The sequence below is a fragment of the Chrysemys picta genome, chromosome 22 (genome assembly GCF_011386835.1).
Source record: "Chrysemys picta bellii isolate R12L10 chromosome 22, ASM1138683v2, whole genome shotgun sequence".
Classification (NCBI taxonomy): domain Eukaryota; kingdom Metazoa; phylum Chordata; order Testudines; family Emydidae; genus Chrysemys; species Chrysemys picta.
The window spans coordinates 174,877-198,563 of record NC_088812.1 but is presented as its reverse complement, the minus strand read 5'-3'; the positions used below and the strand labels follow the sequence as shown (position 1 = coordinate 198,563).

General features: G+C 48.5%; 1 protein-coding gene across 11 annotated transcripts in view; it reads right to left on the bottom strand.

Annotated features, from left to right (window-relative positions):
- Positions 1-2,057: 2,057 nt before the first annotated feature.
- Positions 2,058-23,687, bottom strand: part of LPAR2 (lysophosphatidic acid receptor 2) — a 40,006-nt gene continuing 18,376 nt past the window's right edge. For 6 of the 11 annotated variants that reach the window (XM_065575743.1, XM_065575740.1, XM_065575736.1 and 3 more), the window contains 2 exons: positions 13,856-14,599; positions 2,058-4,429 (listed from right to left, as the gene is read on the bottom strand). In XM_065575743.1, coding sequence (XP_065431815.1) covers positions 4,128-4,429; positions 13,856-14,588 — 1,035 coding nt within the window. In that variant the 5' untranslated portion in view covers positions 14,589-14,599 and the 3' untranslated portion in view covers positions 2,058-4,127. Of the gene's footprint in view, positions 4,430-13,855; positions 14,930-20,293; positions 20,517-21,557; positions 21,667-22,119; positions 22,398-23,687 lie in introns of those variants that run through there. The other 5 variants (XM_042843694.2, XM_065575737.1, XM_065575738.1 and 2 more) reach the window with 5 other exon arrangements.

The following is a 23,687-nucleotide window of genomic DNA, read 5'->3' as shown; positions in this document are numbered from 1 at the left end:
CTAGCCTTAGACAACTGCCCTCCGCCTAGCCCAGGTGTTCTCGACTTGTTAAAAATAACACTAGACTTCTATTGCTCCCAGCTGCTTGATACTGAGCAACAACAGGCGAGAACGGAACATACTTGCTACCCTCTTAGAGAAGCAGAGGTGTCTTGCAGAGTTTGGCCTCCTAGGGTTCTCCCTTTCAGTTGGCCCTGCTCACAACACTACAGCTGTTTTACTATCCAGCCATCACCCAAGTCATTGAGTTGCAGAAGGATGGGTGAGCCTTTGGGATCTTCACAAATAATTTTCCCTTAAACAATTCCTCATCTCTCCCCCTTCTTTCAGTTTTTGTTCCAACAAACAAAAGTTGCACCACACCATCGATGTCAGTCATACAAGGGCAGTTCTGAAAGGAGGCTTTAGGCAGTAAATTGCTTAAGGAATTCCAGCTCACCAGCAAGGCACGACCCTTCATTCCTGGAACCACGTGGCCTAGCTTTGATCAAGCTGTGTGTTCTCACATATCCCGTATCTGATCCCTTAAAAATAGCTCTTAGGTGTCTATTCCTTCCTTCCACCTAATGGCCACATGCACCTCTGACATCTAGAATAATACAATGCTGGCCGGTTTCAGGCTGCAGGAAGATTCTCTCATTAGAAGTTTGAAAAAGTAGATGATGAAACTTCAAAGGGAGGTTCATACTGCGACATTAGAAATCCATTATTTTTCTTCTTGAGATGAAGAGAGCGAGGGATGCTAGCTTTGCTGTCAATATTGCCTTCTTTGTCTTGAGCACTGAGCTAAGACAGCGGAGGTGAAATGAACAGCACAGGTACAATGTGCCTCTCAAACAGCATCTCATTCATGTGCTATGAGAAAGTTATTTCTGGAGTTGGTAAGTTGCCTCTAGGAAGCTAACATTTTAGTAGAGAACATCACAACCTGCTCTGCAAAGTATGTCCTTAGACACACAGAAAGAAGAATGGGAAATGTAACATAAAAGGGTAATTCCTGTCCCCATGCATTTAGTTAAGGCTTTGTGTTTCCTGGAAAGTGAATTTCTCGTACAGAGTATTGAACAGCCTCAGGTCCCCTTTGGATCGTGTGGATTCCATACACACCATTTATTTCAATTGCTAGGTGGTTTGTGTCTGCATCTGCCAATCCTGTCTCACTGACTCTCCCTTTCCTTTCAAGTTTCATCTGACATTTTCCACTCTTGCTTCCATGATTCTCATTGTCCCTCTCCCATATCTATTAGATCTACTTGAAAATCAGCTAGATTTCTAAGGGTTAAGTCACTCAGGAAGAGAAACCTCATTAAAGACTCAAACCACTCTCTTTCCATTCAGAATGAGTGACAGCTGTCATTCAGAGGCTTGTTTCCATAGGAGATTTGGGCCATGTCTCTCTCTTTATATATACGGTTTTGATTGGGTGGGGAAGGTGCATTCTGAAGAGGAAGAATAAATCACAGGCTGAATTTTTGCCTAGTCATTACTCAACCCTCCAACTCTATTGTTACAGATAAAGTACCGACAAGCTCCAAGGCAGGGCATTCAGAGGGGAGTGTCTGGCTGGCACAAGCCATTCGAATCAACCAGAACTCACGTACAACAATCCGTCACTGCTAACACAGGTTCGGCTTTCAGGCTAGTTTTAAATAAACTAGTAAAAAAATACAGAAAAACAAAGATGAGCTTCTATATGGTGGCAGTAAAATGTCAAATAAAGAAAAAATATTATTATTATTAGCTTCCCTTCCTCTACTGAGACACCTGCAGGAAACCACTTGTAAGAGTGGACTTTATTGCTCTCTGTAACAGTGCAACAGCTGCAGCCCAGCAGACTGGTTGAGGTCAGGCTAGTTAGCCGAGTTCTCTGGGAGGAATGTGCACAACTTATTAAAGGCCCAATTGGGCATAAAAGCCAACTGCAGTTCTTGAAGGGCTGCATGTCATTTCATCCACTACAAAGATTCATTCATAACCAGCATGCAGCACAGTCACTGTGTTTTCCCCCTGGAAATAATTTTAGTACCAATCCCTAGCTAAACACCACAACTAATGTACACTTTTAATTATTTTTCCCTTTTAATAAAAGAGGAAGCCTGGACAAATATTTCTAATTTAATTTTGCTTTGCTTTTCAGACAAAGGAACTTTTATTGCCTTGGTGCTTCAAGACTTTTTGCAGAAGCTGTAGAAAAACTGTTAGGTTTGTACTGGGCCCAGCAGACCACCAGTGACAAATCCCCAGGAGTCTACAAATATAGGACCCACCTCATTGCTAGTGGAAATTGGCCATTGACTTCAATGGAGATGTGCTAATCTGCACCAGCAGAGAATTTAGCCCATAAAGCCCAGGGTGCAACTGCAGCTGTTCCACAGGGTTAATCTCTTTTCTTTTTGGTGGAAAATATTTAGATACAAAAATTCTCTCCCAGTCAAGCAAAGCACTGCCCATTTTCTCTCAGCCGGAAGTTGAAAAGGTAACATCTCTCTCCCAGCATGACTAAGCTATGCAACATGTTTGAAAGCTGTTTCTTAGTTCTATCTGGATTTCTGAGCCACAGCTGGTGACAGTCATTAGCTAAACAGAAGTAACTATGATTGTAACATTGGACATGAGAGAAGAGACAGCAAATTTCCATTGGCTTCCATATTGGCTCAGCAATCCCCCAAACAACACTGGACCCGATCCTGAGATGTGCTGATGTCAGTGGGAGTTGAGGGAGCTCAGCACCTGACAGGATCAGGCTCTTTACTTTTTAAAAAATTAAATATTTTGTGTTAAAGGTTACGGGTGTTGGTCTACCTCTGCTCCCACTGGAGTCAAGGGAGCAGACTCAGGCCAATGCTGAGTGCTTTTGCAAATCTCACCCTAAAGTTTTGTTAATGACATGGAAGAAGTTCGGAGAATTGTTTAGTCTCCCACACAGCCAGTGTCACAAATATTCTCTCTATAGCAAAATGTCTTCCTCCAGAAGGGGGCACCAAAATGACAATCACAACTTAGATCATCGCAGTGTTCACATACATGTCAAGAGCCGAATACTCTGGTGCCATAAATCCACTGAAATCAATGGAGTTATTCCAGCAGAGAATTTGGCTCTAAGCATATTGATGGTGAGAAATGCTTCTTGTTTCTGTGCTGTGCGGAGACAAAGAGAGGTCTTGGTTTGCCTTTAAGACCACATTTGAAATGATGGTGTTTACATGCTATTTGAACAATTGAGGGTTAAGCTACAAATTGCACGTTAAAATCTAGGGGAAAGTGCTGATTGCCTCAGACTCCAACACAAAGCTATCGAAGGGCTCTTAGTGAGTAGAAAGGGTTAGTTTCATGGGAACATGACTCACTGTATCTTCATGAATAGGCAATGAATTTGCAGTCAAGACCATAAAGTACTGTGTAGTACACTTAACAGAACAACAATGCTATTGGAGCTTTTAGCTGCAGCTTAACTCTCCAGCTCAGGAAAGTGGTATGTGTTCCTCAGACATTCTGGAAAAGCCCACAATACTTGGAAATTCAGTAACAGACACGTCACCAAAGCAGCAAACTGCTTCTCATAAAGGAATTCACATAAACTGGATCTTCCCTAGAGACACCTTAAAGAGAACAGGATTTTCAAAATCTGTGGGTCAGAAGTCTCTCAGGCAAAAGTCTCAAGCAAAGTTCTTGCTGATTTCAATAAGTAAGGACAGATTAAGCAAAAGGACTTTGGGCTCTGGCCCTGGAATACCACAGCACTGGAATGACCATTCCTGTAGGTAGTAATACTGAAGAACTAAGACAATACGTATCTCGTGTAGAAATACTCGTACAAGCGTCTTGGTTAACGTGGAGCAAGCCTTTTGGAGGCTACTAGATTAAATCAACAGTGCTGTTAAAAACAGCACCTCTTTAATAGTGGGTATGTAACTCAAAGTCTGTCTGTGCCAAGCAAGGCACTGCTCGGCACTGCCTTAACAACTTTTCGCCCCATTCTGCTGACGCCACTCTTTATTCAAACATTTATGCTTTCGAACAAGTTTTGTTTTTTTTAAACGTTCTTCTGCTTGACAAACAGGTCACCCCTGGTCTCTGCTCTCGGGTGGTTGCTATGGAGCAGCGTGAATGAACCCTGAGCTAGGCTCCTACAGCGAGGAGTCCATGATAGAATGGCCGTTCTGCGAGAGAATCCTGCGTTTCGTGACATTGGACTTGACCGAGGCAGGAGAGTATTTGGGATTCCTGTAGCAGATAAAGCAGAGGATCTTCCGGAAGGTGCTGCGCATCTCATTGTCCCGATAGGAGTAGACAATGGCGTTGATGAGCGAATTGATCTCTGCCAGCAAGAGGACATACTTCTCCATCGCCAGCACATTGCAGCTCTCACAGGCCAGGCCGTCCAGCAGGAGCAGCACCTGCCCTGGAGTCCAGCAGATAACGAAGGCACCTGGGAAAAGAAGAAAAGCCGTAAGAGTAAAGTGAGGCACCAGGACTCCTGCCTCTGACTTGCTGGGGGGTCAGGGCCTTGGGTGAGTCACCTGCCTCCACACCTGGTCAGGAAATGCTCCTCCCCCCAACAAACCAAAGAAAATTAAATTAAAAAGATATATTCAAATGTTTGGTTTTCACAGGAAAACCTGAAACAGGTGGTTAACTATAGCAGGCTATTTCTGGCAGAAATGTCTGTTTCTGCAAAAAAGACATTTTCTGTCAAAAAGTCATTTTAGATGGAAAATTTTCAGCTAGCTCCATTCACTGCTTTTATCTCAGTTTTGCTATCTATATGACGAAGTTAATAAAACTGACTTACCCACCATAGGAAGGAGAGCGGGTTACTAAACGCAGTTAATTAATGCTAAGTTGACAAAAGCAAATAAATGTGCATGGGAGGAAATAACAGAACTATTTATATACCTTACAGGTTTCTACAGTAACTTTGTCAACTCTGAGAAAAGACCTGGGCATCATTGTGTGCAGCTCAATGAAGACCTCTGCTCAAATATGCAGCTTCAATGAACCAAACAAACAAAATAGGATGATTAAGTAATAATCTGGAAAATATTCCAAACACAGTTATATAAATTAATGGTTCATCATCTGGAATCCTGGGTGCAGTACTGGACACCCTATCTAAAAAAGTGACGTTGCAGAATTAGAGGGGGTTCAGAGAAGGGTGAGGAGCATGATCAAAGGCCTGGAAAAATTCTGTTCTGAAGAGAGAGATTGAAAAGCTTGGCATTGTTTCCCTAAGAGAAGAGAGGATGTGATATGCCCACACCTTGAGTACTGCGTGCAGTTCTGGTCGCATCCTTTCAAAAAGACACATGTGATTTGGAAAAGAAGCAGAGAAGGAAAACTACAATGATTAGAGGTATGGAACAGCTTCCATATGAGGAGAGATTTCAAAAACAAACTTTAGCTTAGAAAAGAGATAATTAAGGGGAGATATGATAGAGGTCCATAAAATCATGAATGATTTGGAGAAAGTGAATAAGGAAGTATTTACCCATTCACCTAACAAAGAACTAGGAGTCACCCAATGAAATAAATAGGCAGCAGATTTTAAAATAAACTAAAGGAAGTACTTCACACAACACAGTCAACCTGTGAAACTTCTTGCCAGTGAGAATGTGTGAAGATCAAAAGTATAACTGGGTTCAAAACCAGATGAGATAAATTCATGGAGGACAGGTCCGTCAATGGCTATTACCCAAGACAGCCCCATACTCCGGGGGTCCCTAAACCTCCAATGCCAGAAACTGGGACTGGACGACAGGGATGGATCACTCAAAGTGCCCTAGTTTGTTCATTCCCTCTGGGGCACCTGGCACCAGCCTCTGTCAGAAGACAGGATACTGGGCTAGATGGACCATTGATCTGACCCAGTATGGCCGTTCTTTTGTTCTTAAGGGTCATTTCCCTTTATTCCTGTAATTTGATCAGACTGGGAACAAAGACATTTGTTTGGGGACTCAAATCATAGACACATTCTGTACACATAGGGACAGTAACTCAGGAATGTCTATTCATCCTGTCTCATAACACAAGGACTGGGGGATATTCAGGAAAACTGAATGGTGGCAAATTCAAAACTAAGAAAAGTATATACTTTTTCCACACACAATAATATAGTGGAACTCATTGCTACGAAGTTTCATTGAAGACAAGAGCTCAGCAGGATTCAAAAAAAGGGTTGGCCATTAATAGGCATAACAAGGATATCCATAATTATTATAGGGAGGGTTAAATAAATAACCAAGCATTTTGGAAGCGATCTAAACTCTCCTGCTTTAGGACATGAGCCCGATCCTCTGGCTATAAGGAGTCAATAACTTCCCCTGGGGGTAGGTTATCCCATCACTTCCTTCTGCGGGGCTTCTTGCATCTTGCCATAGTCAAAGATGGAAGACAGGACTGGCTGGGCGCCTAGGTCTGCCTGTTCCTGGCAATTCCTGTATTCCTTCTAAAGCTCTTCTGAAGAGATCCATGTCACTCGAAAGCTTCTCTCTTTCACCAACAGAAGTTGGTCCAATAAAAGATATTACTTCACCCACCTTGTCTCTCTAATATCCTGGGACCAACATGGCTACACCACTGCAAACTACTGTTTGGGAAATCCTTTAGCAGAAGGATTTCGAAGGACAAAGGATGGCCATTCTGTCGATGAATGAGGCAGAGGGGGGAGAGGGAGAGGGAAGGAATTTCTAGGGTGATTATTGTGCATTCTGAACCCCCTGCTATTTGCAGTCGTGTTTTTAGTTCTGAGGCTGCCGTAAACCACGCACTCCCCCGCTAGCATTCTTGTTCCACCGGGGGTGTATCCTGACCTGTCTCCTGGAGAAGGGTCGAACAGAAGGAACAATGCTCCTTGGAGCTTTTCAACTACACCCTTTACTGGAAATCGCCTGCTAGGAAGAAAAACGACCACGGAGGGTGCTGCAAAATGAGAGACTGACTCCGAAACTTTTGATTAAAAGAAACAGGGGAAAAGGCAGCACTGGTGGGGGGTCAGGGCAGCAGCAGCTGCTTTCTGGGCAAGGCTGGGTTTCTCTGCAACTCCAATAAACTTCCTTGCAGGGTCATTGCTTTGGTCCTAATTTCAGAGGGAGGATGGGGGACAAAAAGAAATTCTGCACTCAGCTGAATAGTAGCCTTTGGAGAAGTATGCACATCACTGCATCACTAAGGAAGGGGCCGATGCCCCCAGCTTGTGAGAGCCTGTCTCCAGCCCATGCACGCTGGGCCAGATTCTCCAGGGCTTAGTGCCCACAACAGGGGCCAAGTTCTCTGAAGAGCTCTATTGCCCTTCAGCACCCAAACAAAGGGGCTGGACTCTCAAAGGTGTGCTGCACTGGCCTCTCCTGTCTGAACACCCGCACCCATGTTTTGGTGCCTAAATGGGAGCTAAGTTCTTTGGAAAAATCTGATTCCCCATAGTGGCCCGCTGACAACCTCTTTTGAGGCTGTTGGGCCCTGTCCTGTGATCTCGCTCTCATTCCCCAGTTACAAAAGCTCTGTCTAGGGGCTCATACACACAGGAAAGGTATTTCAGCAAAAGGTAGCGTGTGAATTTAATTCCCTACCTCTGTTCTGGGATAAGAGCTTGCATGAGACACTTGTTCTGGAATAAAAGTGTTCACACGGGGAGCTCTTCTGGGTAGCTATTGGTAATCCAAGCCCTTAAATGTCATCTAGAAGACAGAAACCCATGAGCTTTAGGAAAGTCCATATTTGCCATCACTATGGGTAAGTGATGGAGCAAGGTGAATGAGTGGGTTTGTCAAATACAAAACGAAACACTTTTCCAACCCGAAAGCATCTTTCACATACCCCATATTGACTTTTCCCTGAAGATTATCCATTTCAGAAGCTTTCCCTCTTCATCATCATCATCACACACACCCTTTCACCACACAGAACTCCTGAACACTGACATTAACCAGATGCTTTTGGCTTCCTTTATTGAGCAATAAGCTGTCTCAGTCTTGCTGTTCCCCAAATTTTACAGAGCAAGCACGGGGGGTTAATTATTGAGCCAAGTCTCCGTTGCTGCAACTCGAGTAGAGTCAGAGTTACAGCAGCAGACAATATGGCCTGGTTTAACTCCCTGGTGCCGTCTGCAGCTGCTGGGATCTGCTCGCATGCAGTCGCAGGTCTGTCTTTGGAAGAACAGAGAGGCACACGGGACAGGATCGGGCAATGGAAGGTCAAGGAACCCTCCTCCCATCACCTTGCCCTGGCCCATGCGAGTGCCTCACACCGTCCACCCGCTCCATCCTTGCGCTCAGGCCATGGCCGAGACTTCTAGGGCACCCAAGGGACCATGCATCATTCACACACGCGCCCACAAGCCTAAACAAGAATGGGCTGTCTCACTGTCAGAGCCACGAAAACAGCTTTGACCCCATTCTGACTCCGCTGAAATCCCCAAAGGGCTCCGACTGCACGGACTCCACAGAGGCTGTTATCTGCAGCGGCCCCATTAGGGCATGGCTTTCGTCCACGTTGTCTGGACTGAGGGATAATGTCTCCCGCAGCCCAGCCTTCCCTTGGGCTCAATTTGAGCACAGACGGGAGTCTGGTCAGCGGTGAATCTGCTCTGCAGTTCGCTCAGGGTCAGGGGCCGGGACTCAGGAGAAATTCTGCTGTTGATGTCAAGGGCAGCAAGACTGGGCCTTTCCTACCCATATGCTGCATCTTCCCTGTCTCCTCCAGTTCCCCCCGCCCCCTTCTGCGTGGTTTCATCCTAAGACCTTTGCACCCTATTTTTAACATCTGTGGCCTACACAATTCTGAGACACAGCCTCACACAGCAGTCACACGCTTGCTGCCCCTGAAGGTCTCTAACCCTTCCTCCCTGTTAGCACACCTACCAGCCACCACACCCTCCAATGAGTAAAGGGCAAAATATGTCTCTCTGCACAGTCCAAGTTTGCAGAAGGCTGTGGAGCCGGGCTAAGGGGATGGAAATTATCCCAGGGTTTTCACAGAGCAGAAAGTCTCTGCATTAGCAGCTCTGGCGGTATCCTGCTGAGCCCTATCATTAATGGGTATTTTTCAGCTTTGAGTAGTAAAAAAAGGTCTCCCCCTCCCCCACTTGCTCAGCTGTCAGGGTGAAGCTCTGCCATTTCCTCCCTGATGTCAGTCCCATGGTGATGGCAGAAGCCAGGGTTTTACTGCAGAGATTCCAAGGGCTTTGGGCAATTCCTCTCGTCTGCCTCCATACAGCCCCCACAGGCCACTCCCTCCAAGCTCACCTTGCTCTCCCCCGCTGGTTTCCAGTTCAAGGAGCAAGGAAAGGCTGGAAAGGGGATCCTAGCAGCAGAAAGATGGGTCAGGTCTGGATTTCCCCACCACCACCTTAGATACCCAGGTAAGCACCCCTGCCAGCAGCCAGAAATCCTTCCTCCTTCCCAGCACGATGCCTCGAAGTCACACTGAAATGAGCCAGACCCAGGCTACATCTACACTACGGGGGGGGGGGGGGGTCGATTTAAGATACGCAGATTCGACGTATCGCAGCCGACTTACCCCGCTGTAGGGACGGCGGCAAAATCAACCTCTGCGGCTTCCAGTCGACGGCGCTTACTCCCACCTCCGCTGGTGGAGTAAGAGCGTCGATTGGGATGCGATAAATCGATCCCCGAGAGGTCGATTTCTACCCGCCGATTCAGGCGGGTAGTGTAGACCCAGCCCCAGTAACATCCACCCAGGGTGGAGTTAGCTACTGTTCTAGGGGGGTGGGAAATAATTTGCCCTGTTCCTGACTGTGCAAAATAAATAAAACAAAATGTGTTCCTGCCCTGCTGAACTTGTCTACAGCATCTGATTGATTACTGGACAAGTCATGGGTATGCTGCTGGCAGCAGAACATGGGGTGGGGGGTGGAGGGATGCAGCTAAGGCAGGAAAAGACACAAACTGTAGCACTGCATTAGCAAGTTGCAACAGGATGCCAGCGCTAATTCTCCTCCAGCAGAGAGACACCAAGGAACCACACAACTCAGATTCCTGCTTCCCCCCTCCCCCTCCCAGCTCTGCAAGCAGGAGTTTGCAGGCAGTAGCTTCTTTGTTTGCAGCTTGAAGGTTTCCCTGACTGAGCAAATTCTGCACTTATCAGGAGAGATCTGCAAGCTGCGAGCATGACCACACGCTCAGATGTGAGCTGGGATGCAGAGGCTAGGGTGACCAGACAGCAAGTGTGAAAAAATGAGACAAAGCCCCAAATATCAGGACTGTCCCTATAAAATCGGGACATCTGGTCACCCTAGCATAGGCACTTAACATGTTTATTTATTTCATTTTCATGAAGCACTTTGGATCATGAAGGATGGGACAGCAAGCAGGGGCGGCTCCAGGCACCAGCGCAACAAGCGCGTGCCTGGGGCGGGAAGCCGCGGGGGGCGGGCTGCCGGTCACTGTAAGGGCGGCAGGCAGCGCGCCTGCAGGACGTCCGCCGGTCCTGCGGCTTCAGCGGCAATTTGGCGGCGGGGACGCCGATGGCACGGCACTGGTGGACCTCCCTCAGGCATGCCGCCGAATCCGCGTGACCAGCGGACCGCCTGCAGACGCGCCGCCGAAAGCCGCCTGCCTGCCGTGCTTGGGGCAGCAAAAAGCATAGAGCCACCCCTGACAGCAAGTAATAAAAATCAGAAAATTTCCCAGCGTTGGCCCTGCAGTTGCCAGGCCCTCTGCACCAAGGTCTTGGCCTGCAACAGCTGCGCACGCTGCAGGGAAGCCCTGGGATTGCAATGCTGATAGACTGCACCTTCCAACCCAAACTCCCTAATGACCTTTGGGCCTGGTCCACACTAACCCCCCACTTCGAACTAAGGTACACAAATTCAGCTACGTTAATAACGTAACTGAACTCGAAGTACCTTAGTTCAAACTTACCGCGGGTCCAGACGCGGCGGGCAGGCTCTCCCGTCGATGCCGCGTACTCCTTTCGCCGAGCTGGAGTACTGGCGTCGACGGCGAGCACTTCCGGGATCGATCCCAGAAGATCGATTGCCTGCCGCCGGACCCGGAGGTAAGTGTAGACCTACCCTTAGAGACTATATACACTCAGAAACACTAACATGCAGCTGCCTCTGGGGTGCAGGGCAGCAGCCGCAATGCACAACACTGGCCAAGGAGACTGGGACAAACCTTGGGCCAGATTCTCTTGGTGTACTTTGCCAGACGTCTGCTGCATTCGATGGAGCTTCAGCATTTTATACCAGCAGGGAGTTTGGCCCACGGGCTCTCACAGTGCGCACCGCCTGGCGGCTTTAATGTTTCTGCAGAGCAGACAGTACCTGGTGTTTCAGAGTCTCTGCAATGATATAATTCTCAGGGCAGTTTCAGTAAAAACCTCAGGCAGGACCGAGGCCAGGAGGGTCAAAGACCCTATGGGAGTTACATGCCCAAATCCAAGACTTTGGACCATAGTGGGGCACAAACCTCCCCTGGCCCATTTGAAAATACCAGAGTGAAACCTGATTTCATCATCCTTATCCCCTTTTATTGCAGGAGACGTAGGCGCTGAGTCCATGGGTGCTCCGGGGGGAAAAGAAGAGTGAGTGCTCAGCGCCCTACAGCAGCCACACACCGACCAACTCCTCCCCCTCCAGCACCTTTTGCCCGCCGCTGATCAGCTGTTTGGCGGCAGGCAGAAGGCGTTGGGGGGAGGGGGAGGAATGGGAGGGAGAAGCGGAGTGGGGGTGGAGCCTCGTGGGAAGGGGCGGAGTGGAGGCAGGAAAAGGCGGGGTGTGGATGGGGCCTTAGGGGAAGCAGCAGAGTGAGGGCGGGGCCTCAAGGCTGAGCGGGGCTGGAGTTCACCCAGGGAAAGCTGAAAGTCGGTGCCTGTGGCAGGAGAGACGGAGGACTGTTTCTCTAGAAGCTTCCACACCACTACAGCTGCTCCCAACTCCACTGGCGTCCATAGTCAACTCCCCCCCCTTAGGAGAGCAGAACACTTCGAACAGAGCATGTGTCTGCCAAAGTGCCCCCCACCCCCAGACAGACAGACACAGGGTGTGATGTTAATACACTGCTCACATTCCCGGTCTGCGCTGGCCAAAGCTCAGCATTTGCTCTCTGACAGAACATCACATCATCTTCTCCCACAACCTCCGGCTCTTTGAAGAGCCACAGCTGCTGGCCATGTTCACAGAGAATGGAGAAAAGAGAATCTCAGGGTTGCAGTCCCCTCCTAAGTACCTCAGAGGTGCTCCAATTAGAAGCCGGGGAAGATGCCAAACTCACCCCTTTAGCTTGGCCTTCTCTCAACAACTGCAAAGAAAGGAAAGGTAGAAGGAAAGGGACAGACAGGGTGAGGCAAGGAGTGAAAGGAAGAAGAAATAAATCATCATTTCTCCATGTGGCTGTCAGGAGGAAGGTGGGCCACGTGATGGATTTTATGCTGTGTGTGGTGATTCTGGAAAGCATTCAGATGCTATAGCGTAGGTAGAGCTTGTAATGGATTTATTTTGTTTAGACTGATGGTTAGTCCAATGATTATGGAACAAGGTATGTTGATCGCCCCAGAAGTTTCAATACCTAACACCATGCTAGAAGTGATGCATAAGTTCTGCTATCTAGTAGGATCAACTAGTATCTGATAACTCAACTCTAGATAAGGAGCTGAATTCTCGAATTGGAAAGGCAGCTACCACATTTCAGCCAACTGACTGAATGTGTGGGAGATAACAGAAAACTAACACTGAGCACCCAGATACATATCTACCGGACATGCGTTTCAAGCATGAGGGTGAGACCTGGACCACCCACAGCAAGTGTGAGAGAAGGCTAAATACCTTTCACACCCTCTGTCTTCACCATATTCTAAATATCAAGTGAGAAACCAAAGTTCCTGATGCCAAAATTGCCAAGTCTAATCACTACTCTGGACAGCTTCACCGGATGGATGATTGACACATTCCAGATGATCTCCTGTATGAAGGATCTGCAGATGCTCCAAGGCCACTGGGCCAACCTAGGCTCAGGTTCATGGACATTTGCAAGAGGGACTTGAAACCCTTCAAAATCAACATCCCAAGCTGGGAAGATGCAGCAGGGAACAGGCTACCCTGGAGTCAAAGAGGCTGAAGAGAGATGGTGGAGAGAGAGGAAAGCAAAGAGAGCAAAGATGAAAGTGCAACAGGTCTCAAGCACTCGTAGTGCCCAAGCTCCATCCTCTGACCCTGTGCTTTACACCTGCACTATTTGTGGCAAGGACTGTCACTTGTGAACCGGACTTCCTTAGTCACTTGTGATGCTGCAGCAGGACACACAGTAACAGAACTGCTTTGGCACTGACACCAGTCTTTTGAGACAGACAGTTGCGATAGACAGCTGGTGATCAACTCTTCTACATAATACTGGCTGTGCCACTAAAACACATTTAGGACACAAATTAAAAACAACAGCCCTCTTTTTACAGGGCAGCGGGCTGGATTCTTAGCCCCTCCACTGCCCCTTAGGCCAGCAGGTCTGAGGACTCTTCCAGCCTGAAGGAATCTCCCGCTGGCATATGTATGGCATATCTGGATCTGTGTGCCCTCCTTGCAGCCCCCAGGGTGTGATGGAGGCACTGGGAGAGAGTCAGGAAAAGGGGAGACAGCCATAGTGTACTGGCACCTCAGTGTTCCCCAAAACCCCAGTGGGAGCCACTGCAGTTGCATGTAGGTTAGAGCAGTCCTGAGGCTGTTCTAAGTTACACCAGAGGCCAAACCATTCCCCAGGAACCCCAGGGGAGCAGGAGGGTGGCTCACAACCACCTCCCCCCATCTCAGCTGTACTGGATACCTCCTTCCCTCTCTCACTCCCCAACACCTGGGCAGACAAGGGAAGGAGCCCCATGGCACCATGCAGATTGGGAAGCAACTTACTGAGAATGATGATGACGGTTTTGATGAGATTGATCATGGTCTCCTTGTAGCGGGGGTGGAAGCTAGTGTGCTTGGACATGCTCGTCATCTTCCTCTTGACATAGACAAAGATGTGAGTGTAGACGACCACCATGATCAGGAAGATGACCAGGTTGGAGAGGGCCCAAAAGGTCAAGTAGCTCCTGCTGTAGAGGGGCGCCATCCTGGAGCAGTTGCCCAGGTCACACAGGCAGTGCCAGCCATAGGACGGGATGAGGCCCAGCAGCAGGGCTGTGACCCAAATGCAGATGATCAGGATCACCACCCGCTGGTTGGACATGGAGCTGTGCAGCTGCATGGTGAAGATAGTCTGGTGCCTCTCCACTGCGATGGCCAGCAGGTTCACCACCGAGGCAGTCAGGCTGGTGTCCAGGAGGCTCTGCCGGATGAACCAGGTCTGGAGAGAGAGCCCTGCTGTCCTGGGCCCCGTGTGGAACATGAGGAACATGTAGGCAATGCCCGCGAAGAGGTCCGCTGCCGCCAGGTTCCCCAGCAGGTAGTAGATGGGGTAGTGGAAGCGCCGGTTGATAATGATGGCGCTGATGACCAGCAGGTTGGTCAGGAGCACGATGACGCTGACTGTCAGGCCCAGGACAACAACCAAAACATCCTTGGTCCTCCAGTAGGAGGTCAGCTCCTTCCGGCTGTTGTTGTAGAAAAACCCCACACTCTCGTTGTAGTAGCAGTGCCTCATCTTTACAGTCCCTGAGGGCAGGAGAGAGTCATGTTAGTTCAACCACTGGCACACAAAGCAGCCCGTTTATAGCCCCTGAGAGATGCACTGAGCTAATACTCCACGGCCTGGTCTACACGTCACATAGCACTCAGTTGGGGAAACTTTTGCAGCGCCATGGTTAGGTTGACTGAACCCCTGGTGCAGACACAGCTAAGTCGACAGGAGAATTCTTCCATTGATCTAGTCACTGCTCTCGGAGAGGTGGATAGACACAGCGATGAAAGAACCGCTGCTGTAGTCAGTGTCTCCACGGCAGCAGCACAGCTGTGTCACTGTAGTGTTTCTCGGGTAGAGCTACCCTAAGATACAAAACAGGAAAAAGCGTAGGTAGGACAAACCTCACCATCTGCTACAGACATGAGTCTAATTAAAGTAAAATAGGGTGAACAAGAACCGGAAGCCATCTGAGCTGCTGACATAACAGCCCTTCCCCCATGTCCCGTAAACCAGGTGCCTGATTCACCTTTGCCTCGTGCAGTCATTCACTGCAGTGCAAGGTGAACACAAATTGGGTGACTGACGCTGCACTTCTGTAAGTAGCTGCACAAGACGCTGGGCTGCAGGGGCCCGTGGAGTACAACCGACTCCAGGAAAATTATGCTGAGGATGCAGCACAACTCCGGAAACAGATCAGGCCTCAGAGATTTGCCCCGATCTGATAAGGGATTCCTCCTCAGGAATATCTGCTTCCCGACCAAGCAGCTATGTGTGGGAGACAGAACTGTAATTGTTATTGTTACTCCAGCTGCTCTACTTCAAAAACTGAAAATAAAGCACATAACACAGACATTTATCAGTCAAACATCAAGCAAAAATCTGACAAAACCTTTGATTCCCTGCAGCTGTCACCCACCCTGCAGCACCGCGGCTCCTGGCTTGGTGAGTGCCCAGCTCTTAAATTGGTTGAGCTTATTTTGTTGCTCAATGCCTGATGGTAACTCCCGGCTGGTCCTGAACTGCACTCTTTTCCCAGGTCTTACTAATCCTTCTAGAGGGGTGGGCACTGCAAGACTAGTCTGCCAAGGGGCAGATGAGTACTGAGAGTCTGGTCTTTAACACAGAGCCTGGCCAAAGACGCTAAACCGCTGCAGGAGGTCAGCAAAATATATCAGGGGGCTGGATAACTTCATTGGCACTAATACCTTGGGAAGACATTGGTACAAAGGCAATTGAATCTCATACTCCAGGGTATGAACTAATCCCCTGCCTGGGTCAGGGAGCGACTCTCCTCCCCACACCCATGCTGAGGTCCCTGGAAAGACTGAGAGGCTTCAGCTGCACTCTAGTGCTGGGAAAGGCTGTTCACCTTTCCTTGAAGCATCAGGTACACGCTTGCTGGTGGAAGCAGGATATGGGACTAGCTGGACTATGGTCTCCAAGGTGATAAATCCTACACACTGAAGCACGTACCTCTTTCAGATTTTAAACTACGCTTCTCGATTGCCCTGCGGAAGCCCAAATCAGCAATCTGGGTGAAGTCAATGGGGATCAGGTACCCAGAGCAGATGCAAAGTCAGACTTTAAAAATGGAAGCTAATTTATTTGGAAAAAACACTAAACATTTTAGGGAATTATCCCAATCAATGTCATGCGGCATTAGAGCGCTGACTCAAACAACTATCAACACAGAAATGGGTCTAGACGTCTTCTCTGGAAGAGAAGATTTACTCCTCGGGATGTTTGTCTCCTCAGCTAAGCAGGGCTTGACCTTTCCTTCGATAGCACAGTCAATACAGCTGCAGGGAAGAGTCAGCAGCTATGCTTGCACTGGATTTCCCAAATGCCATCAGACGTGTAATTGTGCATCGTACCTCCAGTAGAGCACCCCCTAATCCCTCAGCACCAGAAAGTGACTCCTGCACGTAGGGACTGAGGCCAAGTGACAATGGGAAGTCTAGAACTTCATCTCCTGCTCAGAATGGTTCCAACTACCCATATCCAAGCCTTGATTTTAAATCCCTCCAGCTCAGTGGTTCTCAACCTTTCCAGACTCCTCTACGCCTTTCAGAAGGCTGATTTGTCTTGCGTACCACAAGTTTCACCTCATTTAAAAACTACATGCTTACAAAATCAGACATAAAAATACAAGTGGCACAGCACACTATTACTGAAAGACTGCTTATTTTCTCATGCTTACCATATTATAAAATAAATCAACTGGAATAGAAATATTTTACTTACATTTCAGTGTATGGTACACAGAGCAGTATAAACGAGTCATTGTCTGTGTGAAATTTTAGTTTGTACTGACTTCGCTAGGATTTTTACGTTGCCTGTTGTAAAACTAGGCAAATATCTAGAGGAGTTGATGTACCCCTGGAAGACCTTTGCGTACCCCCAGAGGTACACATACCCCTGGTTGAGAACCACTGCCTTTTCTTACTCCCCTCCTCCACCTGTTACCCTTCCTTACATAGGGCTGGCTTCTGCTCTCCCTCACCACAGTGGGTACAAGAGTCTTCTCCTCTGCAGCTACAGCGATCCAGAGCAGCCTCCCTGCCTCTCCTCCATTATTTTCCAAAACAAATGTGAAACAACCACTTTTGCCTTGGCCTAAGCCTTTTCGTGTCCCCGTCCCCCCTCATTACTTGCTGCTCTTTAGCCATATGCAGTATCTGAGTTGCAGTTTGCATGGGAGAAGCTGAACAAGATGAAGGTGCCTGGCACCTAATGTAATTTCAAGCCCCATCATCATTTCCTTCTGCAGCCAACATCCCACGCTGAGTGGCACAAAACGTTTGCATTGGAGAAACCAGTGTTTGTGTTTTGCAGCTATTCAGAAGCTCTCCCCTGGCACCTGCCTGCATGAGTTTCCCCTGCTGTGTGGCTTGAGATCGGGATAATGAGGAGTTAATTAAGAATTCTAACCTCATTAAAGGACTATGAAATAACAGCCCCATAAACAAGCAAGTGAGATCAGGCGAACCCTGACTATTACACACAAAAACTTCCCAGCATCTTGGTTCTCTAACACAGGGGTTCTCAGGAAAAAATGTTTGGTGGCCTCAGAGTGCTCCCACACTTTTTCCTAAAATACTTAATTAGCTTTAGGAAAAACAAATAAATATGCACATGTACGTGTCCAAATCATTGTAATTTATTTATTGCTAGATAGTAAATCTGTTGTGAAAAGTGATATTAACAAAAACAAATATCACTTTTCACAGCAGACCTAATCAGCCCTGGCAAGCCAGGGGACAAATTAAGTCCTAGACGGAGTGTTGGGAAGGCGGTGGGGAGCTGGGGGAGACAGGGGGGGACTGGCACCTGAAGTTCTGTGGCCAGAGCCCGAAGCCCTGCGGCCGGAGGATGATGTCCAAGGACAGAGCCTGAAGCCGTGTGTCCGTCCGGAGCCTGGGGCCTGCCACTGCACAGCCGGAGCCCAGGGCAGGAGCCCAAAGCCCCGCAGCCAGAGCTTGCTGCCCCACCACCCCAGGGCTGAAGCCCAAAGCCTGAGCCCCACCACCCCAGAGAAGGTGGGGAACTCACTGGCTGCCTGCTCCTACAGCGCTGTGCCCCAGGTGACTCCAGAGGGGGGCAGGGCCCAACCCTGCTGCTGGCCCCAGCAACCAACATCAGGACGGTGCATCCAGGAGCAACAGGGAGGGGGAGGGGGCTCTACTACCTCCCCCCCCTCCCCGATCCCCAAAATCACAGCCCAGGAGGCTGTGGCCGCAAGAAAAGCCCCTGGTGGCTGCATTTGAGAAAGCTTGAAAATTGGGAGGCAGCGCTGCCTGCAGAGAAGGGAAGGGTGGAGGGAAGCTCGGCTCAGAGCCAGAGAGGCCATTAACATCTGCCCCAAATTTTGCATTTACTTTTCCTTCTCTAGCACCTTCCATCTCAAGCTTCTAAGGTCGGGCTTCATAGACATGAACTCACTAACCCTCATTGCTCTCTCGGGCTATTGGTATCCCCATTTTGCAGATGAGGGTAATGGAAACACAGAGGTAAAATGGCTCACTTAAAACCACACAGCAAGCCTGACGGAGAAGGGAACAGAACACCCATGAGTCCTGACTTGCAGTTCCCTTACATGAGTCATTTCCTTTAATGAGGCTACTACCCGAGGCTGAGAGCAGAACCCAGGAGTCCTCATTCACGGTATCCCACTCCAGTAAACAACACTGCCTCCTTTTCCCGGATGTTTCAGAGTCTACCCGTATAGGACAGCAGAATTTGCTCTGCTCACAATATTGTTGGTAACCCGGTAATGAGGTTACTATAGCCAGTCCAACCTGGTTATCACCTGTGCCCCACCCGCCTCTCCCCACACACTCTGCTAATTGTGCAAACATGCAGAATGGACTGGCCTGGAATTTGAAAGCACAAACACAACACAGAAGCAGCCAGATTCAAAAGCTCAGCTAAAGACAGTCTCTTGATCTGTCCACTTAGGTCTTGTCTAGACTGCCACTTTACAGCGCTGCAACTTTCTCGCTCAGGGGTGTGAAACCCCGAGTGCTGCAAATTTCAGCACTGTAAGGTGGAGCGTAGACAGTGCTGCCGCGCTGGGAGCCGTGCTCCCAGCACTGGTAGCTGCTCCCCTCGTGGAGGTGGTTTTTCTCTCTCAGCGCCGGTGCCCCGGCTACACAGCCACATTAAAGTACTACCGCAGCAGCACTTTAACGTTCCTAGTGAAGACATGCCCTTGTACACATGGCTCCGACTCCCAGAGAGTCTTGGTGCAGCACAAGCATTGGTGAATGTAACTTACCACACCCCAGAGAGGTAGGGGAGTATCATCATCCCCATTTTTACAGATGGGGAAACTGAGGCAAGGAGCAGTGGTGTGGCCTGTGGGAAAGTCACAAATGGCATAACCACAAGCCTGTGCAATGCTGTAACCACAGGCCCGTGCAATGCTGTAACCACAAGCCCATGCTTCTCCCTTCAGAGCCGGCACCCAGAAGCTGAGGTGTATGCAGACCATACACACCACCATGCAGATGCTCCAGGGAAGCATCTGGTCCAATCACAACTCAGTTGGGGGTGAGAGCCCATTATGATCTTCAAGGGCAGGGGAAACCTTAAGACAACTGAAGGTTTGATCAGCAAGAGGAAGGAAAGATAGGAAGAAAAGGAAGAAAGATTAGGGCTAGACAGAGAAAACCACTGGGGATAACAGACAGCTAGAGAGCTCCCTGGGGGAGCACGGGGGGAGGGGGGGAGAGGAGGAGTCTCCTAGGGAATGGAATTGGTTAGGGGCTCACACATGTTACTTCACACACCAGCAAGGCCGGGCCTGTAAGCATCTCCCTCCTCAGCCATTTGCAAAACCGTAAACCAGCCAAAACAAAGGGGGAAACTTTAGCAGAAGAAATAACAATATCCTTCTCTGCAGAGGGTCAGTCTCCTGGCACCAGTGCCCTGGGGCAGGGGGATAAAAGGGTGTCAGCCATGCACATAGCACTTTATTCATCAACCAGCTGTTTGCACGGGAAGCAGGTTTCACATGCATTTGATTCAATCGACATTTTGCTGTGAAATGGTTTCAATCTATCCTTATTTTTCCCCCCATAAGGAACAACATAGGTGCTTAGATACTATTATGAGTGCAAGACAAATAGATATATACTGGCCTCTAAGCAGTATTCACTGAACACACCAACTCATACACCCAGCGCAGATTAATTCTATCAGAAGGATACTGAAAATAATAATACCACACATGTGTGTTAATCCATGTGGCATCCAGTTTCAGTCTTTTTCAAGCCTGAGAGACAAAAAGCATATTGAGATAATGTTGTCTTGAATTTCCACCAGATAATGGAGACCAATCATATTTTGTTCAGAGGATTAAGACTTCAGCAACCATTTATAAGCAGTGCTCTTGTAGCACTGTTGGTCCCAGACAGGGGTTGTCTACTTTTTGACAAGGTCCAGACTCTAGAGAAAATAATAATAAAAATAATATTAATCAATAATAATAAGCAAATAAAAATATTTCAGGGTCTGTTCAAAAGTGTCTGGTAGTCCGGATTTGGCCTGCGGTCCGCCTATTGACTACTCTGGACCCAGGCTATTGGAGAGACAAGCTGGGTGAGATAATACCTTTTATAGGACCAACTTGTGTAGGTGAGAAAGCTGGTCTCCAATAAAAGATATTACCTTGCTCTGCTTGTCTCTTCAGCAACTATTTGACAGGCCCAATAAACTTTGCTATGCACACTGCATGCGTTCATGGTTCCCTGGGTTATTGCAAAGGGTCTTTCCAGAGGCACTGAAATTGTATCTGTTTGTCTCCACTTCCCCTTCACTGAGAACATCTCTCCAAGTGAGCAAAGCCCCAGTTCCTCTTTACCCAGCTGAGTAAGTAGAAAAGAGGGACAGTCTGAATGTGTAGTATCCAAGACTGGAAAACCAGTTCATCAGCATTCGCCTAAATGACAGGGTCTTAAACATGGCTTTAGACAAACACCCAGCTAGAGAACATGGAAGGTTTCAGAGAGCATTGCCAACTCCCCCTGAAACGTAAAGAAGTTACAGGCTAAACCTGGGCAAACCAGTGACCAGGGTGGGGTCCAGGTGCTGACAAATAATTGCTTATGTTCCTAGGAGCTTCCCTGACATCTCAGGCGCAGCTTTGCAATTAGGAAACCGACCTTGGAACGCGGCATCAAGGGCGGAGATCACCACAAACCACCATTATACAAAACAGACTAAACAAAAGGAACCCAGCAGCAAGAAAATGGACAATCAGGCCAGTGCTATGATGCACAAAGGAGATGCTGGTTTCTGTTGTTGAGTGCATGGCCATTCCCTTTCCAGACAGAGCCTTGCAAAGCTTGGTGTTCACCGGCGGTCACTTATTTGGTAAAAACAGCTGCAGCCGGCCATTGTTTATCCCCAAACCCTCTTCCCCCATCACATCATCTAGAACTCGTTATGCGGTTCCCCCCCTTTCATCAACCATTGCTAGTAACTGACCTTGCAGGCAATGCTGCGGAAGAGAAATTCTCACTCCATACCCACAGTCTTGTGGGATGCCACTGGGAGCTCTTCCTGTTAACGTGCACAGTGTGCCTCACTTCCTTGCATCACATAGGAATTCCTCACCTGAGCTGCTATCCCTAGACACACTTCCTGCTTTACTCTCGGACAGGTTCACAGCAAGTTCAGAATCATTCTTTTAACAGAAAATAAAAATGCCTACACATCCTGGCTTTTCATTTCTTAATGTTCAGTAACACTGGAAGGTGCTGCCTCTCTCCTTCAGGTCTGGGAAGGCATTTGGTGCACAATGTAGTATGGAAATGAGCAACAACGAATAGCTGAAATTCTGCTCCAACTAATCATCACAATCAATACAGATCAAACCTGAACAATGGAGCTAGTACAGAACTAGTATTCTCCTCACACATGCTCCAGTCCAGCTGTTTGAACACAGCCCACCGCAATACCAACTTATGTTGTCAGAAATTCAAAAAGCCGATTTTTTTTTTTAAATGTAGTCACTACAGTGTTTTACTCCAAAGAATAACGTCCTTACCTGAAAGCACAGCCACTGCATCCAGATCTGACAGTTAGCATTGGTCTCCCCAGCACAGCATTGGTCTCCCCAGCACAGAGCTGCTATTCAGCAAGGAGATGGACGACCTCATCCCTGGAAGTCAGAGAGAGGCTCCTCCAAGCAAGAAGGAGGCCCGTGCCAATAGAAAAGTTTAAGACAAATGCTATACCTCCAAAGTCTGTCACAGGCACCTCTGAAACACTGACTCCTGAGAGGCAACTTTGCAAGAGCTCTCTGAAAAGAGCCCATCCTTCTTTGTGCCCTCCCCTAGGCGGGCCTTACCAAGCCACACACATCTGCCAAGCAGGGGACTTGATCCACCCAGGAACTGTAATCTGAGTCTTTTACTAGCTTGATCTAGGCTGCAAAGTCATTTTCCCAGCACCTCCACTTCTGGAGGCACTGGTCTGGCACTAGAAGGGACAAGTTGCTCAGATCTGCACTCTTGGCACTGTGTTTTTGCTCACTGTATGGATGGACACAGCTAACAGAAATTAATGTGGGGGGAGTTCTCTCCACTCCCACCCCCAAAGGCCTCATCTCATGGTCACCTTCATTTCATTCGAGTGCTGGACTCTGATCCCTCCAAAATCAGGGGTGTTACAGACTGTCCTCTGTAGAGATTCCACCAGAGGAACCAACTGCTTTAGAGACTGTCTATGTCTACACTTGCAGAGTTTTTGCGCTGTCAGTTTCAACAGCGATAGTGAACTGGTGAAAGAAAAGCGCTGGTTTGGGTACTCGCTTACTTCCACAGGCATCAGAGAGTGTTTACATGTGCAGCACTTCCATCCCTGATGAGAGGAGCAGCCTGAGCTATCCCACAGTGCAGCTCTCTCCATTTTGATGATAGGCCTTGGGGGAAGGCAGGATGATTGTGGGGCATCCTGGGTCCAACTCCTCTCCCCAAACACTGGTCAGCGCCGGTAGCTCAGCATTGCTCCAGGCAGGGGAACGTTTGCTCCGTGGAGCAGGCAGTGTCATCTGGCCAGATGAGAAGTGAGCATTTGCCAAGAAAACTGGAAGGGGAGTTTCAAAGTTCCCGGGGTTTTACAGGGGGAGGGGTGGATGTCTGTTTACTTGGCGACAAAGCAGCAGAGCTGGTGACCAGAGTGGTCACCTAGGCACTGTGGGATATCCTGCAGAGGCTAAAAGCTCTGTAAACAGGAAGAACGTGACACGTGCACATCACCACAAAAGCATCACCGGTAAGAGCTGTACACCTCTCATGGAGGGAGTTTTCTTTTTGCAGTGAAAGTTTCACCACAAAAAGTCATTGGCAAGTATAGACGCTCCCACAGTTTTTGCACAAAAAAGGGACTTCTTCCACTTTAAATGGCAAGTGAAGACATGCCCTGAGGTGGTCTCTGCCCCAGAGGCAGAGCACAGAGCCTGACCTGGGACAGCTCCCCCCCAGTGTTCAAGTTCCCAGCCAGGCTGTTTGCGGGGATCCGGCCCTCACACTCACCTTTATGCTATAATCCCACCCAGCAGCCTGGCTCTTACCAAGTGCAGTGAGAGAAACTGCCTAAGGGGCGAGGAAACAC